Source organism: Mustela lutreola, chromosome 4 (assembly GCF_030435805.1).
Source record: "Mustela lutreola isolate mMusLut2 chromosome 4, mMusLut2.pri, whole genome shotgun sequence".
NCBI classification, from domain to species: Eukaryota; Metazoa; Chordata; class Mammalia; order Carnivora; family Mustelidae; genus Mustela; species Mustela lutreola.
Genome location: NC_081293.1, coordinates 38,947,056 through 38,965,456, shown reverse-complemented (window position 1 = coordinate 38,965,456; position 18,401 = coordinate 38,947,056). Strand labels below are relative to the sequence as shown.

The following is an 18,401-nucleotide window of genomic DNA, read 5'->3' as shown; positions in this document are numbered from 1 at the left end:
CAGATATAAGAATAAAAATTCAGTAAAGGGTATTACAATTAATCAATTGTCTTCAATATGTGGAAAGATTGTTAGGCACATCAATGTAAAATGTGTCTTGTAAAACAGATTTTCATTTTGCTAGTAATGTGTAGATCAGCTACGGTTGCCTGAGACACTGCTGTACAACTCTGTGAACTGCTAAATTGGCAGAATGAAGACAGATGGTTCTCTGAAGCCTTCCACTCCAAAGGCATGTGAATTTTTTATCTTGTTATTTTCATTCTGCACATTGTCTCCCTCAGAGCCTGGTGGACCTGCTTGTTCCGCAGAGTGTAGATGACAGGGTTCAGCAGTGGGGTCACCACCGTGTTCACAAGGGCAGCTTCCCTGTTGGACTCCAGCCTGTTCGTTTGCTTTGGTTTCACATATATAAACACACAGCTGCCGTACATCAGTGAGAGAACTATGAGGTGAGAGGAGCAGGTAGAGAAAGCTTTCTGTTTCTCCTTGGCTGATGGGAGTCGCAGGACTGTGACTACTATGTTGCTGTATGCAATGGTGGTTATGATAAGGGATGTCAACAAGATAAAGGAAGTGAGGACAAAAGCCAACATTTCAATAGACCTGGTGTCAGAACAGGAGAGATGAATCAGGGGGCCAAGGTCACAGAAAAAGTGGGGGATAATATCGGGGCCACAGAAGGATAACTGGGAAACTGTTACTACCAGCCCAGTGATGAGAGGGAAGGCCAAAGCCAAGCAGGCAGTGACCAGGAGGAAGCAAGTCTTCAGGTGCATGATGGTCGGGTAATGCAGAGGCTTGCAAATGGCCACATACCGATCCAGAGACATCACTGCTATGAGGAGGAAACCTGTTGCTCCCACAAATACAAAGACAAATGCTTGTATGAAACAGGCCAGAAAGGAAATGGTTTGTTTGCCTAAGAGAAAGATGAGCAACAACTTGGGAATAACGGCACTTATGAAACAACACTCCAAGAAGGAAAAGATGCTGAGGAAAAAGTACATAGGTGTGTGGAGCCTGGAGTCAGCACAGGTGACGGTGACTATGACCACATTACCTGCAATGGATGCCAAGTACGCCAGCAGGTGTACAAAGAAGAGGACCTTTCCCAGGTGCTGGATGGCAGGAAACCCCTCCAAGGTGAATTCTTGGACAGTTGTCCAATTCCTCATTTCCATGGGCATTTCTTTCCACAATATCACTGCTGGTTTAACCTACATCAGGGAACACAAAGGTTTTAGAGGAGCATGATTAAGTTATTTGCCTATCAAAGAACGTGGAGAGGCAGATAACAATGTGGTTTAGCGCCCTGGTTCTTGAATCAGAAGGACCTGAGTTCAGTAATAGTTCAATACTGAGTTCTAACTCCTGAAGGATGGGTCTCCTTTAGGGACCTCCGTGAACTTCACTTTCACCCTTTGTAGAATGAAGATGATACGATCTACCTATTCATGTTTATTGAGGATTAATTACGATAAACCATGGAAATCACTTGATAGATGATGCCAATGTTTCCTAAGTGTTCTTCAAAGTCTAAGTGTAATATTATGATCAATAATATAATGCTTAATAGAGCATCATTGGTGGGCAGAGTTATCGACATTTTCATACTTACAAATATTTTATTTTTAGTAATATTAATTTGTAAGTAAACATAACAATAATGTTAATAATACCTCCTTTGAATATCCTCTGTAAAATCTGCAATACATTCTATTGTTTAAGTTGCTTCATTATGATCTGTTGAGGACTTATGCTTGTTCTATGCTGGTCACTGAAGTTCAGTATTTCTATTAGTCTTCACAATAACCATGAGCTCCTTCAATGGAAGCAGAAATTGAAGCCTGGAGAGTTCCAGAGAGCTCTCTGGGACCCATAGCTGGGACTTTAGCTGGGACTTTAGGCAGAATGCCAGAATCTGGAGGATCTGCTATTTCCAAATGCAGTGACAAAATATTTTAAAATGGGATAATATCTATTGTTGATGATCTCTCAATCTTAAGTGAAAGATAGCTTTATTTATCATAATTGTTTCTACCCTTGGTTAGATTCACTGGTGAGTTACAGACCTGTGGAATGAGACAGGGCTGAAAGAGCAACTACTTTAGCACAAACATTTTATAGAAGAGACTGGAGACTAGAGACATTAGGGGCTGCTCAACTTAAGGTAAGTTGTAAAGCCAGGATTTACCTCCCCTCATCCTCTCTGCAGGGTTCATGCTGGTCATGCTGGTCTGTGATGCAGGTGGGAGTGATAGTAGTTTACAAGATCAACCCACTATTATGCAGGTTGTGCAGGGCACCTGGCATTCATAAATTACTCTTGCATCAAAGCTCCATGAACATTCTTTTCTCTTCAGTCCTTTCAATCAGTAAACTTCTCTCGCGATGGTGTTTGGCTCTAGCATCTCAATGACAGGCTAAAAGTCTGGTGTGTGGGATGTGTCTCTCTCAGTAATGCACCCTGGGCCAGGTCCTCTGAAGGGCAGCTCATGAAACCAAACTGTTCCCCCTGAGTGGCACAACAAGAAGGAGCTTCCGCTTCTGTTCCTCTTGACCCCATTAAGTCCACCGGGTCACCAGGGTCCATGAAGCCGGGCACACACATGAATCACCTCATTGGGGGCCAGGTTTCCTCTTCTTGCAGTTACTGTCTTGGAAGACACCAAGAGGTTGCTCTAGGCTGCAAGGAAAGGAGAAGGAAATGCATTTTTCACAGCCTGTTGTCCCACAGTGGGGTGAATATGCATCCCATGCTGCTGGTGCTCTGAAGGCCGAAGCCCTGTTTCCATAGCTCAGAATGTTTCATAGCACAAGGCTACATTCAGCTTTGACCACTGAAACCACCGAGGGGAGAAAATTGACTAAAACAACTACATTTCACTGGCCCCAATTCTGGGCTAGAGCTGGACTCCGAGACTGCTTAGGATTCTAAAGAAAAGTCTATCTCTGCCTCCCTCAGTGGGTAGAAGCCCACCTAACATGCAACATTGCTGTCACCTCCTATACTGTCATCTTCTACACCAGTTAGTAGGAGAAGGCATCTTCTTATAGGTTTAGCCCTAGGTGCTACTGAGACACAGGACCTTCTGCAGCAATGCTTTATGTCATGGGCACACCTGCTCCAAGTTATTCTATTGCATTATGGTCCTCCATCGTATGCTCACCTTTCAATGTAGAGAAGCATTCTTATTTTACTGCACCAACAGTTAGAAGGTGCTGATATGAAAATTTGAGGCCTCCATAATGTTTTTGCCACAATACTGTTTGGTGACCCAGCAGAAAGGACCTAGCCAGTGAGCAGAGAATGTAGGCCTCCAAATCTTACTAGATGTTGAAGAGACAGGGGCAGAAAGTAAAGGCATGGCTGGTGCCTGGGAACAGCGAATCAGTCAATGTCGAGAACAAGAATTACTGACCTAGCCCTTCCTTATATCTATCTTCCCATTGTCTCTGGTGATAGCGACTCCCAGATGTCCCCACTGATTTTTCACAAGATTTGGAGGAAGTTATATGACAATTTCCCAAGGGTTTTTAAATCCCATGTTCAATATTGCTACTGATTTGAGGTTAACAGTCCAGACTACAATTTTATACAGTGATATTTGCACTGAGACCAGGGCACAGTTGTTAAAAGAACAGACCTTATGGTGAAAAACAGCTGGATTACACCCTGGCATTCATGAGGCTTTTGGGGGAACTCCGCCTTTCTTGGTCAATCATTCCTCATTCTTCCACCAATATTATGATTCTTTTCATTGCATATTTCATCTGAAAAATATTTGCATTGTACTCTCCAATATCCTTGAAAAAAGAAAGTGCACATTATCCTTTTCAGGGAAGAAAAAAATTCTAGGTGGTTTCTGTACTATCTCTAACCTGGCAGGCCCCACTCTTTTTAAATGTATCTGGGATGTGGAACCCCAGATTCTTTCTAAACTTAGAAGACTATAGATGTGAGCTAGAGGGGGGAGAAGCTGTATCCATAGCAACCATTGTGTTGGAAAACTGCTGCTTCTGGGTATCTCAGCTGGGCTGCCATGGCAGAAGTGACCCAATTTTTTGTGACCTCTGGTTTCTCATCCAGAGTCCAATAATGGGACAAAACTCTCAAAGTATTTGCTGGCAGCCCTGGAGATACCTGGAAATTTGTCCTGCATGAATCTGCCCTCACCATAATTGGTCTCACAAGGTCAAGGCAATTACTACAGAAACTTTCATGAGTATTCATGTGGGCCCCATCTACCCCAATATACAAAATCATTAAAAAAATTTTTTTTTATTTCTTTTCAGCATAACAGTATCATTGTTTTGCACCACACCCAGTGCTCCATGCAATCCGTGCCCTCTCTAATACCCACCACCTGTTTCCCCCAACCTCCCACCCCCCCGCCCCTTCAAAACCCTCAGATTGTTTTTCAGAGTCCATAGTCTCTCATGATTCACCTCCCCTTCCAATTTACCCCAACTCCCTTCTCCTCTCCATCTCCCCTTGTCTTCCATGCTATTTGTTATGCTCCACAAATAAGTGAAACCATATGATAATTGACTCTCTCTGCTTGACTTATTTCACTCAGCATAATCTCTTCCAGTCCCATCCATGTTGATACAAAAGTTGGGTATTCATCCTTTCTGATGGAGGCATAATACTCCATAGTGTATATGGACCACATCTTCCTTATCTATTTGTCCATTGAAGGGCATCTTGGTTCTTTCCACAGTTTGGTGACCATGGCCATTGCTGCTATAAACATTGGGGTACAGATGACCCTTCTTTTCACTACATCTGTATCTTTGGGGTAAATACCCAGTAGTGCAATTGCAGGGTCATAGGGAAGCTCTATTTTTAATTTCTTGAGGAATCTCCACACTGTTCTCCAAAGTGGCTGTACCAACTTGCATTCCTACCAACAGTGTAAGAGGATTCCCCTTTCTCCACATCCTCTCCAACACATGTTGTTTCCTGTCTTGCTAATTTTGGCCATTCTAACTGGTGTCTCAATGTGGTTTTAATTTGCATCTCCCTGATGGCGAGTGATGATGAATATTTTTTCATGTGTCTGATAGCCATTTGTATGTCTTCATTGGAGAAGTGTCTGTTCATATCTTCTGCCCATTTTTTGATATGATTATCTGTTTTGTGCGTGTTGAGTTTGAGGAGTTCTTTATAGATCTTGGATATCAACCTTTTGTCTGTACTGTCATTTGCAAATATCTTCTCCCATTCCGTGGGTTGCCTCCTTGTTTTGTTGACTGTTTCCTTTGCTGTGCAGAAGCTTTTGATCTTGATGAAGTCCCAAAATCATTTTTACAATATCTGTCCATCCACACCACACACTTCTACTTTCCATCCAGGCCAAACTTGGACCCCATAGTTATTTTCTCAGTTGGAAGTGAGGGAAAATAAAGAGTAATAGGAGAAGAGTTACAGAAGCTAGAGCAATATGAGACTATATATTTTAATCCTAAAATAAAGGCACATTTGCATGAGGTTTTCATTTTATTCAGTGCTAATTCTTGGTGCAGAAATACCTATCATACCCGAAAGAGTCCCTACGGCAACATGATGGTGGGAATGTGGGAGGAAGAGGTCTGTGTTTGATGTTAAGTTTTACAAAGTGGACAAAATGGACAAAGAAATGGGCTGAACTTACTCTACATTGTATCTAGCATAAGGGGTGGTGAGCTGATACTAAGAAATATTTCTAATTGTCCTTGGTCTATTTTCTCTTTTCTGGACAGTGCCTTCTTGGCTAGTTATTTACCTACTATTTCTTTGTGTTTTTAAGTGATACCTTGATCTCATTTGTTGTGGCTATTTTACTGCATTGCTTGTATTAGGAGTGTTTAATTAGCCCATCAGAGTAAGGAAAGGGACAGTTCTTCAAGTTGTATTTGTGATTATCAAATTTAGAAGGATAAAGCACACTTAAATTTATGGATTCTTGTGTTTTCCATTCCGTCCTTCAGCTACTCTTGAAAAATTAGGTTACCCCTATATTCAGGATTTAGATAATGAGAGTATTTTGGTTTGTAGTGTATTTGGTTAATATGATCTATTCCTAGAATGGTTCCAATTTCTAGTATTATATCCCTAAGGGAGAAGGCTAAGTTAAGGCCTGAGGAAAGGTAAATCCCATCATCTACAATATTGTGGGAGAGGGCATAGGGAACGCTCATTTGAACAGAAGTTAGGGATCAGGATGGAGAGACGCACTCACTAGGCTGAAACCCAAGGCTGAGGGTGGAGTGTTGGATTATTAATAATACTTTGGCAACCACCGTCCCTTATGAATTTTCCATAAAAATAAGGCAACAATGGCATTGGGGACCCAGAACACATCAATTCTCATCTAGAATTCTCATTAGTATCATACCCAATATCTATCCCTCCACATAAGCAAAAATATAGTAGTGTTTGTTAGTAGCTTCCAACTTGGGACCGTGAGGCGAAACTGAAGGTATAGGGTAATTTATTCTATCTGGGTATCTTTGTTTTCTTTTTAATGCGTGCATGGAAAAAAGAATTTTTTTCCTTTTTAATGAACCTGCCTTTGCATGTAGAATGATTAATTAAATTGAATTATGTGTGTGGGATAGAAAGAAGTAGAAAAAGCCATCTATAAATCTCAGAAGTGCAACTCTTTTGTAAAGGTCTGTCTCTTCCACTTCTGTTACTTTCTTAGGAGGGTTTCTTGTGCTTGTCTCACTTCTGATGGATGGATGCTCCAGGTGTTCACACATGTGGTTCTAAGTGGTGTTTTTAGCACAAGATTCCTAAGTATCTTTATTTCAGGACCTTTCCAGAATGTAATGGTGAATGTTACATTTTGCAAGGTTAATATTTTACACAAAGTATGGAAGAGCCATCAATCCCCACACCCCCAAAAAACCTCCTTTGAGGTGGCAAAGTTCATTTACATTTTTAAGTTCAGACCACTTCTGATTACAGCTTATTACATGAACTAGTTTTACTCTTTTTTAAAAAAAAAAAATTTATTTATTTAAGAGACAGAGATCACAAGGAGACAGAGAGGCAGGCAGAGAGAGAGAGATGGGAGGAAGCAGGCTTACTGCTGATCTGCATGCTTACTGCATGATCCCAGGGATCATGACCTGAGCCAAAGGCAGAGGCTTTGACCCACTGATCCACCCAGGTGCCCCGAACTAGTTTTACTCTTAATGGAGGGGAACTACTTAGAGGACAAGGTGAAGGACGTGCCATGGAGAGAAACCTAATTTGTATGATCCCCTTTTAGTAAGTGGGATCCTTTTGGCTGGGCTTGAGACATCACCTCACCAATAATTGGTATTATATTGGTGGGTGTCATGAAGTCAGTGTCCAAGATTCCTAAGATTCAGTAAATCAGACTGATCTCTTTCCACACGTGTGACTCTGGGGATCTTAGGCTTTTGTAAGACATGGGTAGAGGAAGATGTTCTCTGGACTGACAACACAATCAAATTCTGTTTTCCTATCCAGCACTTATCACTGCTTGGAGACAAAGCTCCTGAGAAGAAGCCTTAGGAACCAGAGGAGAGGAGATGAATTGGAGTTCTTCAGCCTCCAATATGACTGGGCTTCTCAATGTGGGGTTGAGTTATCTATCAGACTCTTCTTCCTTAGCTGGGAGGTCAGGCCACCCACAAGGCAGGGAGGGAAAGTGGCCAGTGCAGGCAAAAAGGAGGAGCCCATGCTCAGACTGATCAAGAAGCATACTGCCATTGATGAGGGAACAGAAGGCTGGCTGAGGCCAAAGCAAAAGCTGCCATATAGCAACCTTCTCCCACCTCTACTCCTGGGAGGCACATATTGTGACATTCTTTAGGAATTTCCCAACTATCTTAATGTTAATACCTTGCTAAAGGCCAAAATGCCCTTGGCAGAGGCAAGGCCTCTGGTATCTGGTATCTTGTAGGTCCTCTTTAGCATATGAAAGTTCTACTGAAACCTCCCTTTTCCTTCCCCAACCCCCTGGTACATAACCTGCCATCCCTACAACCCCTGGGCACTTTCTGCCCACAGGTCCTGTCCCTGTGCTTTAATAAACCACCATTTTGCACCAAAGATGTCTCAAGAATTCTTTCTTGGTCATTGGCTCTGGACCTCATCCCAGTGAACCTCACTTATATTCTAAAACTTCATCATTTGGTGTCCAACATGGGGCTGTGAGTCTCTACATTTGGAATCTGAGCTTTGGTGCAAAATTGGCGAGTACTTTCTCTCCTCTTCCTGTAGTCTTATATTAGGGGCTTTTCAAGGAGTATGGTCTTATTGGAACACTTGCATGTCAATTGCTCAGGCTGTAATCCTCTAGCTCGAGGCTACTCTATGGGGAGGAGAATGTCTGCCTTTTGGCTGGAAGTTAGTACCCTGGCCAGAATAGTAATAAGACCCAGAAACTTAATGCCCTTTCTTCATTCCTGTTCTTATACATAGTTGTCTGTCTTGGACATGGGATAGCCACCTAAGTCACCAGAACGGCTGCCAATTTGAAGACTCCCATGTGAGGTTTCCTTCTGATTGGTCTGATATGATCCCCTCCATATCCCTGGTCTAGCCACTTTTGGTCACAGGACCTCCACTGGGAGCCAGCTGAAACCAGTACCCAATTGAATTAAAACACAATTGGGGACTGTTTCCTAGGGAACTTGGCTGAAAAGACCACATGTGTTGGAATGTTGCATAGATCATGATGGATTTCCATCTTTACGGTTTTTTGTCAGTGTTTTCTACTAACTACTTAAAGCTAGAAATTCAGTAATTTACCTTTGTAAAACTTGTCTAGTATTTTCCACGGGTTAAAATTGGCAAAACAGTATGCAATCTTAAAGACAGATGATGGCATGGCTCGGCACAGCATTTTGTTCCATTCACCAGGTACCCATCAGCAGCCTAGGATGCGATGGGGTAAAGGAGGGGAGCTCGCACACCTCCAGGGCCTTTTATAGCAGGAATGCCTTCACAGGAAGGCAAGATCATGATCAATAGTGATGTCTTGTTGAGGGACGCCTCTGGTCGCTTTTGACACAGGGTAACCTCTGACATATCCTGCATGGGACACCACCCAGGAGCCAGGGGGGATTTTGTAATGGACTTTCTTTACTTTTCTGGGGGCATGGCCTCAGTGGCTTCTTCTGTTCCCAACGACTCTACCTTGGAGTGTCTTTTAACCCACTAGAAATAATTTGGATTGCGAAACTTAGGAAAGAACTGAGCTCTTGTAACACTGCATGGCCTCAGTGGGATTGATCAGTTAGAGCTCCTCTGCAGGAAACAGACACATGGACCTAGGAAACCTTCATTGCTCATACCTAGGCCTTCATTGCTGTACACCAAGACCCCGACCTAAGGTTCTTTTGCAGAATGTGTTTGCTCAAATGGGTTAGCTATTAAACTCCCTCCTGTCATATTGGATGATAATTATGTAAATAAGCCTTCTCCTAGTAAACCCAGGTTGCTGGAGGATACACAGGTCATCCCTAGCAAGGAAGACTCTGACTTTATCTCTCTCTGTTCCTCCTAATAGATGTGGGGGCTTCTCCCTTACTCATTTCCTGTGTTAATGGCTATAACTGGAGCCAACTGGGGTTAGTCTACCTCAAAACGGAGACTTTAAGGAATATTCCCAAACAGCTGCCAAAACTCCCTTTCTTTTGGGGAAATTCCCTGTCTTCTCTGGCCCAACGTGGACTGCCTGACACCTCCACCCCTTGTTGGTGGGAAAGCATGGTATCTGCTTCTCTGTTGGAGCTGATGAGCTCTAAAACCAGGAATCCTTTCTCTGCCTTCTGGCAGCACTTTTTTTCTTCTGTCTCCCCTTTCTCCTGTTTCTGCACCAATGTGGGTGCGGCCTGAATAACTGGCCTCTAGACCATGCACCAAGGCTCTTTCTCTTCACTATCAAGGAGCAAGAAGAGCACCCCCTGGGCCTAACACCCCCCACTCCAGATTTCCCATGTCTCAGGTAAATACTGAAAATGGGGTGGGCCCAAGTGGAACATAAATCAGTATTTAAACTAGTTAAGTTTGTTGGTTTAATTAAGATCGACATGTTTTTGAAGTTATAGCAGTAAGTGTGAAACTTATTCTATCAAGGTTTACTGAAGGTCAAATAACCTCTTGCTACCTGTGTTGGGTTGTTAGCTAAAGGAGACTAAACTGATGGTTAGTTGTCTGTCTCAAAGTTTTTATAGGTAATTGTTGACATAGATTTCAAACTCTTTGGTAACCTGAAAGTTCATAATTTTGCTTGGATGACAAATGGAATTAAATTTGTTGGGCATCTAGGTCTTCTCCAAATAGGATAAAGTACTAAAGCATTGATTACTGGACATAGGTTTGTGCTTTTGACTTACTGCAAAGACACTAAGAATATTTAAATCTGTTGTTTAACATGTTTTGTGCTTAACTGATTCATAAATTTGTCATTTAAAGAATTCTGCCCTAACAGTTTGCAATGGTTAATACTTAACTGACTAGAGATTAAGGTGTTTCTAAGACTACAAAATTCTGCTAACTATAATTAAGACTAATGGAAATAAGGGAAAGAATGCTGTATGTGGGAAAGTAGATATGTAAGAAAGATAAAGAATGAGAATTCATTTTGTTAAAGATAAAAGGTAATTTTGTTCTAAATGAACTGGTTGTTTGGAAAGAAATGGCTTGGGACAAAATCTTTAAATGTAAAAGAAAGTTAGTAGAAGGATTGTGCAGGGAAGCCTTCAGAAAAAGAGGTTTAGGTGTGGTCAGGACAGACTAAGATTGAAATGAACAGGTTTTAAAGGTACATTGGTATAAGATTAAAATTGTTGCCATTCAAAAAGACAGTTTTCTTAAATCTGCTGTTAGGAAGAAAATGTAAATAGTTGCTTCCTCTTTGCCTGTGCACAAAAAACATTTTTCACATTTTGCCTATCAGGTCTTTACCACCTCTAATTATATGTAGGCATGTTCTTTAAAACTTTATAAGATTTAGCAAATGTTGACAAGATTTAAATTGCAAATGAAATCTCTTTAACTCATTATGCTTTTCCTTGGTTTGCTCAGTTACTCAGGAAGTACTGCTAAACAAATGATAAACCTTGGGTTACATCTGGGTAAATGCTATAACTATTCTAGAGATTCAGTGCATTTCCTAAAGTTTAAATGTTTTGATAGATCATCACTTGATATTGGAACTATTGAAGTGTTAGGTGTCAGTGGGTTGCAGGATAACTTGAGTTTCCTTGTCTACAGTATCATAGTGAACTCCCAGATCATTAACAATGTCCATTTCTGAGGTGTTTTTGTTCTAATTCTCTTGTAAAATGAGTTTTATCTTAAAGGAGATTCATAAAAAGGACTTTTGGGACAACACATGTATTCAATATCTTTAAGATCCAAACTGAAATGAGTAAGAATTTCCAGAACTAACTGAAGCTGCATTCAAACTAAACCAAAATTAGTAGCATGGGACTAAATGAACTAAAAGATTATAGTGTTGTGTTTCATTTTAAACATTGCTGGTTCTCTAATGTTTACTCTTTGAGACTAAGGAATCTTTTTCAAGATAGCTGTTACTTACGGAAATGTAAAAGTAATTCATTTGTAAAGAAATCAAAGCATTCAACTTTTCTATCTGAACCCTCTGAAACTCCAAAGGTCTTCATAATTATTCTTTCTTCCATGGCAATCAGTCATTTGCACAAGTTTAATAAGAATCTGTTGTCCTTGTAACAGGATACTATTGGAAACATTGGTTACTTTTCCAAGGCTTAGACTGGAATGTCATATTTGAGAAAGACATGTATAGACTCAGATATAACCAGACAGCTAAAAGGAACTAAGGTTGATTTTCTGAAACCTGGAACTGTAAAGCCCTTGGAACTGTTGGCCTGATACCTTGCTTACAGGGTTCCCAGCAGTTTCACCAGGTGAGTAAAGAATGTCACTTCCTGGCAGGTGCAGGAACCTCAGGATACTTTGGGGACCTCTTCACCCAAATTGACAGGTATTACAGGCATGTCTGATGGCAAGTATGTGACTTGGCTTCTGGCCTGGAGATGCTACAAAAAGTTCAACTTAGAGATTCCTTATAAGAAGGTCCAGCAAAGCAGATTCTAAAAGATCTATGATTACTCACTGTTCATGCTAAGCTTATGTAAATAATTAGGCCAAGTTTGTTAAAACTGGAATTGCTTTTCAAATAAATTAGCCCTGATTTGGCTAATGAGGTGAATGAGGATTATTTTAGAGAGGAAAATTATGTTTCAATAACTTAACTTTGTGGATGTTAAGTTCTAGATTTGATTGTATTTAAATGTTTGTTGTTTACCTAACAACTAGATAACTTGAAGTAAACTTCAGAGGAGTTGCACAATGCTCACTTAGATGATCTTCTTGCTTTTTATTCTGTGGGGATAATAACAGGACCCCATGGCATATGATTAAATAACTGGAAAATGGAATTGATGCCCCCAAATTGGATAACTTAACTCTCACCTTGACCAATTCTATGTGGTTGGAATGACCTCATTCCTAAAATTCAGAGCATCCCCCACCCCACAGGAATAACTACAAACTTGTAGAGATAATGGATGACCCCACTTTCTATAGGATTGGATTAGATAATGCATGTGGGACTCACCTTGTTTCTTGATAAGTTTTCTCCAACTTGCCAGTGATCCTTTATAATTAAGATATTGTTAAGGCTGGGCCACTCAAAAAGGGTTTCTTAATGGTTTCATCCCTTAGTCATATTTATCCTAGAAACCACCTCTACTGAGGTACAATTGCAAACAAAGGCTTTAGCCAAGCATAGAACAACCCTCCTCATAAAAGGAGCCTCAAAGCTCACTATGGGACAGTCCTTGACTGTAATGACTTCACATCAGGATGAGATTTGTCTTAGAAACCAAAGGCCACAATGGATGATAGAGGCTGACTTACTAAATATTGGACTACACTTACAGATATGCCAGAAATAATACTTAAAAGTTATCAAATTTTAAACCTAGTTAACCTGTATGCCTGAACGTGACCATTGTACTTTCTCTATAGAGCAAAAACTGTTCAGAGGTTATTGATCTTGCTTACTCTAGTTGGTCAGATTTAAGATGCCCCTGTTAAAAATGCAAATGACAGTTGGTTTACTGATGACAATGGTTTTCATAAAAAGAACAAGAAAAGCTGGGTATGCCATAGTGCTCACTAGCACTTTGCAATAATTGGCAAAGCCTTCAAAATAAATATTAATACTGACTGCAAATATGCTTTCCTAGTCCTACATGTTCATGGAGCAATTTGGAAAAAAAGGAGATTATTATCAAGCCATAACTCCATAATCAAATACAGGCCTATAAATATTACTCTTAAGGCTATACACCTACCTAAGGAGATAGCTGTAATTCACTTCAAAGGACATTAAAAGGTATGACCTTAGGAACCAATAAAATCAATATAGGTTTTACACCAGGCTGCTGATTTGGGCAAAATGGCCATGGAGGTGACAAACTTCATAAAGGAAAATTGTCCCTAGGTTTGGACTCTCTTGGTCTCTACAAAGTAACAATGGACTACTTTTTATTACACATTAAAAGATGGCCCTCCAAAACTGAATAGCCCTTGATATCTTGACTGCAGTTACAGAAACCCAAAATTGGAGGACTGTCTCCTAACCCAATGGTTATATGGCTCTAACTTGTGCTCATGGCTTCTGCCAGGTGGAACAGGCCACTGTACTCTGGGTTTTGCCTGGAATCACGGATGCTTTATTAAAACCATTATCAACCTGGCCAACCTTCCAAAACGTAAAACAGTGGTGAAATCATTCTGTCTCATTGATATGACCAATTAACATCCACTTTTGTTCCCCCTTTGGAACTGGAGGATGTTTGGCACATGAAAGCTCTTAATAAGTATATGGTCAACCCTAAATGACCCTCAAAGTAGCATTTCTCTATTAAAATGCTATAGTAATACAAATGTGAAGCAGCTTTACAAAATAGAATGGCATTGAATGTTTTAACTGTCACACAAGGTAGAAGTTGCACTATCACAAAAACAAAATACTATGTTTATAGTCCAGTTTATCACAAATTATTTCTTGGGTTCTGACATTCTCAAGTTAACACTTTAAACAGTTCCTCTCTCCTTTAATGATTTATTAAACTTCTAGACTGGAAAAGGATTTTTTTCTCAACTAGCAAAAATTACTTGAGCTTCATTTTCTTTTTGCTACACTAATCATGTCTTGCTATTTTCTCCCATGTCTCCTCACCTGGCATCGACTCCTTTGCTGCCATAAGTTCCACAGATGGTCCTTTCCACTTTGGAACATCACCTGAGCAGTATCCCCTGGACTCAGATGCTGCTGCTGCCTTTCACAACTCCACTATATGTTTCCAAACTGGCCAATGTCGACCCTCAGTAGGGACATCTCTATGCCCCTGTCAGCAGGAAGAAGTTACAGCAGCTGGGACCTTCCACCTTCAACAACCTTAAAGATTTAATTGTCAAATTGTTCAGGGGGAAATGATGAAGGAACAGAAGGCTGGCTGAGGACAAAACAAAAGCTGACATACAGCAACCTTCTCCCACCCCCACTCCTGGGTGGCACATATTGTGACATTCTTTAGGAATTTCCCAACTATCTTAATGTTAATACCTTGCTAAAGACCAAAAGAAACTTGGCAATGGCAAGGCCTCTGGTATCTGGTATCTTGTAGGTCCTCTTTAGCATATGAAAGTTCTACTTAAACCTCCCTTTTCCTTTCCCAACTCCCTGGTACAAAACCTGCCACCCCTCACAACCCCTGGGCAGCTGCTCTTTCTGCCCACTGGTTCTGTCCCCATGCTTAAATAAAGCACCATTTTGCACTAAAGATGTCTCAAGAATTCTTTCTTGGTCATTGGTTCTGGACCTCATCTCACTGAACCTCACTTATATTCTAAAACTTCATCAGTATGAAAAGTTTCCAGCATTTCCAAGGAGCTTCATGCCGCAGAAATTCTCATTTTCCCCACCTTATTGGGACATAATTGACATATAACATGGTATAAACTTAAGGTGTACAGAGAGATGATTTATATACCCATGTATTGTGAAATGTTAACCACAGTAAGATTAACTAATACATCCTTCACTTCACATAGTTGCCATTTTGTTATTTATGGTAAGAATGTTAAAAACTCTACTCTCAGCAATTTTCAAGTGTGCAATACAATATTGTTAGCTATAGTCACTTTCCTACACTTTAGGTCCTCCAAACTTACTCATTTCATAACTGAAAGTTCATACCCTTGACCAATAATCTCCCGATTTCCCCCACCTCTCAGCCCTGACAACCACCATTTCACTATCTGTTCTTATGAGTTAGATGCTTTTAGATTTCACACACAAATGAGATAATACAGTATTTTTCTTTCTCTAACTTATTTGACTTAGCCATAAAATATACACCAGCAGATTTATGACAAAGATGACGGTCTAATGCAGTAGGGAAGGGACTGTCCTTCAATAAATGTAGGTGGTGGTGTGTCAGTGAGTATTCAAATGGAGAAAATACATCTTCACCCTTTCTCTATGTCATACAAAAAAAAAAATTTAAAAGAGGAGAAGAGAAAAGAAATGCAGAAGATGCACTGTAGATCTAAATGTAAATGGCATAACAATCATCTAAAAGACAACATGGCAGAATATCTTAACATGGTTGGGGGAAAACAAATAAATATCTTGACCAAGACTAAAGAATTTACTGTAAAAACAATAGTGTTAAGTACCTCTATTTATTAAAGACAGCATTAAGGAAATGAAAGTGCAAGTCACAGTGTTGGAGAAGCTATTTTTAATTTGACAAATCTACAAATCAGTAAGGAGAAGGCAATGGAAAAAAACAAAACTGGTCAAGATATTTGCAGAGTTCCTACACAAAAGGATTTTACAAAAGGCTGGGACTATATTAAAATATTGAGGGTATTTAATGATGAGGGAAATATGAATTAAAGCCACACTGACCTTATATTTCACATAAATCAGCAAGGTTAAAATGTAAAATTCAGACGGTCGATGTGTCACTGAAGTGATTCAGCTTTCAGATTATTTATAAAACTGAAATAACTATACATCAACAAAATCATTTTTTTGGTTGAATCTAAATCTATATGGTAAGAATAGAAAAACCCAGCCAAGAAGTGTAAGTACATTATTGAAGTTATATATGGAGAGCATAATAATGTCAGGTTTGTGAGGCCTAGTCATTAAAATTGTGTTTGCCAATTACACCCAGGATCAGTGAAGGAGAAAAATGCTGGAATAATAATGAGTGAATTTTTATTTGAAAATCCCACTGAGAATAATTGGCAAAGTGTTATCAGTAGGTGAAGAGATTAATCTCTAGGCTAACTTATGGAGCAGGTAGACAGAGAGGGAATGAAGGCTTTAGGCTTTGTCAGCCCATCTGACTCGACATTTGTACTTTGCCTCCCCTCCCACACCCCACTGAACCACTCAGAGTGCTAGCAATAAGTCTTCTTCTAAGCACAGTGGAAACTCGTTCTAAAGGTACTTCCAATTTGACAAGCAATCCACATCTGAAACACTCTTTTCCCTCATTATGCCACTGCCAGGTGATTAACTCCCTAGTCACAGTGGTTCCCAAACACTGGCATGCATCAGTGTCAGCTGGAGAGTTTGTAAAAATACACATTACTGGGCCCTATCCCAAGAGTTTCTGACAGTGTGGGTGGTACCTATGGATTTGCATTTATAACAAGTTACCAGGTGGTGTATTGCTACTGGTGTCGGGACCATACTTTGAGACCCAATGAGATATTTCACTCCTTTGACATCATTCCAATTCGCTTCCAGTAAGTGTGAATTCATCTTCATGAAGATTATCAGCGAGGGAAGGTGAAGCTAAGGAAATAAATTTGTTTTACATCCAGGAACAAAGTGAAGTATAAGCAAATGAATGCCATGGGAAATTGTAGTCTCAGGTGAGGGGCTTATTAGAATGGAACAGTTTGTAGGAAGGAGTAGAAAGAATAAAGAGGCAGGGTGATAGGCAAGAGGGAGTTTATTTATTTATTTTTGCTTAACTTGGTGCGTCAACTGGCTCTAAGAGCCATAAGCAGAAGTGGCTTCAGAGTTAGTTAGTGGTAATTGTGGTAGAATATTATCAGGGAATTCTCCAGAGCTGCATGAGAGCCTTGTCATCCCTGAACACCATGAGTGAGGAACTACCACACAGAAATTCTCTGTGCACTTGGGCTTATAATTAGAAGTAACAAATTCATTTCCTAGCCTACTAGTGACTCCAGTGGGGATAAATTAGCAGATAATTAATTCCTTAGGGAGCATTTTTTCATTGTTTAGTTCAACTTGAAAATATTTTTCTGTGGAACTTACAAGCTTGTGGGAAATCATAAAATATTGCTATCATTATCTTGTTAATACTCTTAAGTAATTAATGCAGGAAAATAGTCTTCAGGCATTTCCCCTCCCAAAACCTCAGTGATTCTGACGTTTGAACTCAGAATGGGACTAGCTACAATACAAAAGATACACAAGTCTTTAGCAATACAGCAACTGAGTATTGGGCTTTGACCGGTGAGGAAAGAAAGGGAGTCAAGACCAGAAGGTGTTCAAAAACAAGATTGGATGAAGGTGAAATACAAAAATAAAGAAGGAATTAAATAACTGTAGGAACTGTAAGCTGGGACAGCTGTGAGAGGATTCTGCCCTGTGGACCACAGCAGGAGGATTGGAAAGAAGACCAGAATTTGATGTACCATCAAATCAGTGATGAGTTTACCATGTTTATTTATTCTCTGGTTCTCTAGCTTCTTGGTCCAGTCACAAAAGTGAGCAACAGAGAAGAGTAACTAAGGCCCTATGCTTCTGGCCACAAAACCCAAAAGAGGCACTTCAGGGGCATGAGATGTAGTGGGAGATTATGATGAGGGGTAACCAGAGGAAAGAGATCCCATTAATTTGTTCAGTAACTCAAAGATGTACTCCCAAACTGTGCATGACAGGATCTGATCTTAATCAGCATAATCAAAACTTTGAAAACAGAATTACCAGAAAGATATCTGGCCCATCCCAGACTGTCACTGGTGGTGCACATGTGGGACAGATCTGAATAGCTTTGCAAAGGTTTTGAAAACTGCACTGACATTGAAACTGCCTATAGAAGATGGGAGGGCATGTATGCCCTGAGATGAATCAGGTCCACTTCTTGCCAAAATAAAGACAGTACCATTTTCAAAAGCATGTTTAAAAAGACTCAGAATCTGAAAACATGATATCCCAGTTCAAAATTACTCAGCACATGAAGAACCAGGAAAATCTTGGTTCTCTTAGGGAAAGATAGTCAAGACACTTCAACTCTCACATGAAAAGATGTTGAAA

At 40.2% G+C, this 18,401-nt stretch overlaps 1 protein-coding gene across 1 annotated transcript; it reads right to left on the bottom strand.

Annotated features, from left to right (window-relative positions):
• Positions 1-245: 245 nt before the first annotated feature.
• Positions 246-1,202, bottom strand: LOC131830297 (olfactory receptor 6E1-like). The gene has a single exon (XM_059172600.1). The coding sequence runs from the start codon at positions 1,188-1,190 to the stop codon at positions 246-248; it is 945 nt and encodes a 314-aa protein (XP_059028583.1). The 5' UTR covers positions 1,191-1,202.
• Positions 1,203-18,401: the final 17,199 nt, after the last annotated feature.

Excerpts from the sequence above, each read along its gene's own strand:
- LOC131830297 (XM_059172600.1), bottom strand. The coding sequence starts at position 1,190 with ATGCCCATGGAAATGAGGAATTGGACAACTGTCCAAGAATTCACCTTG.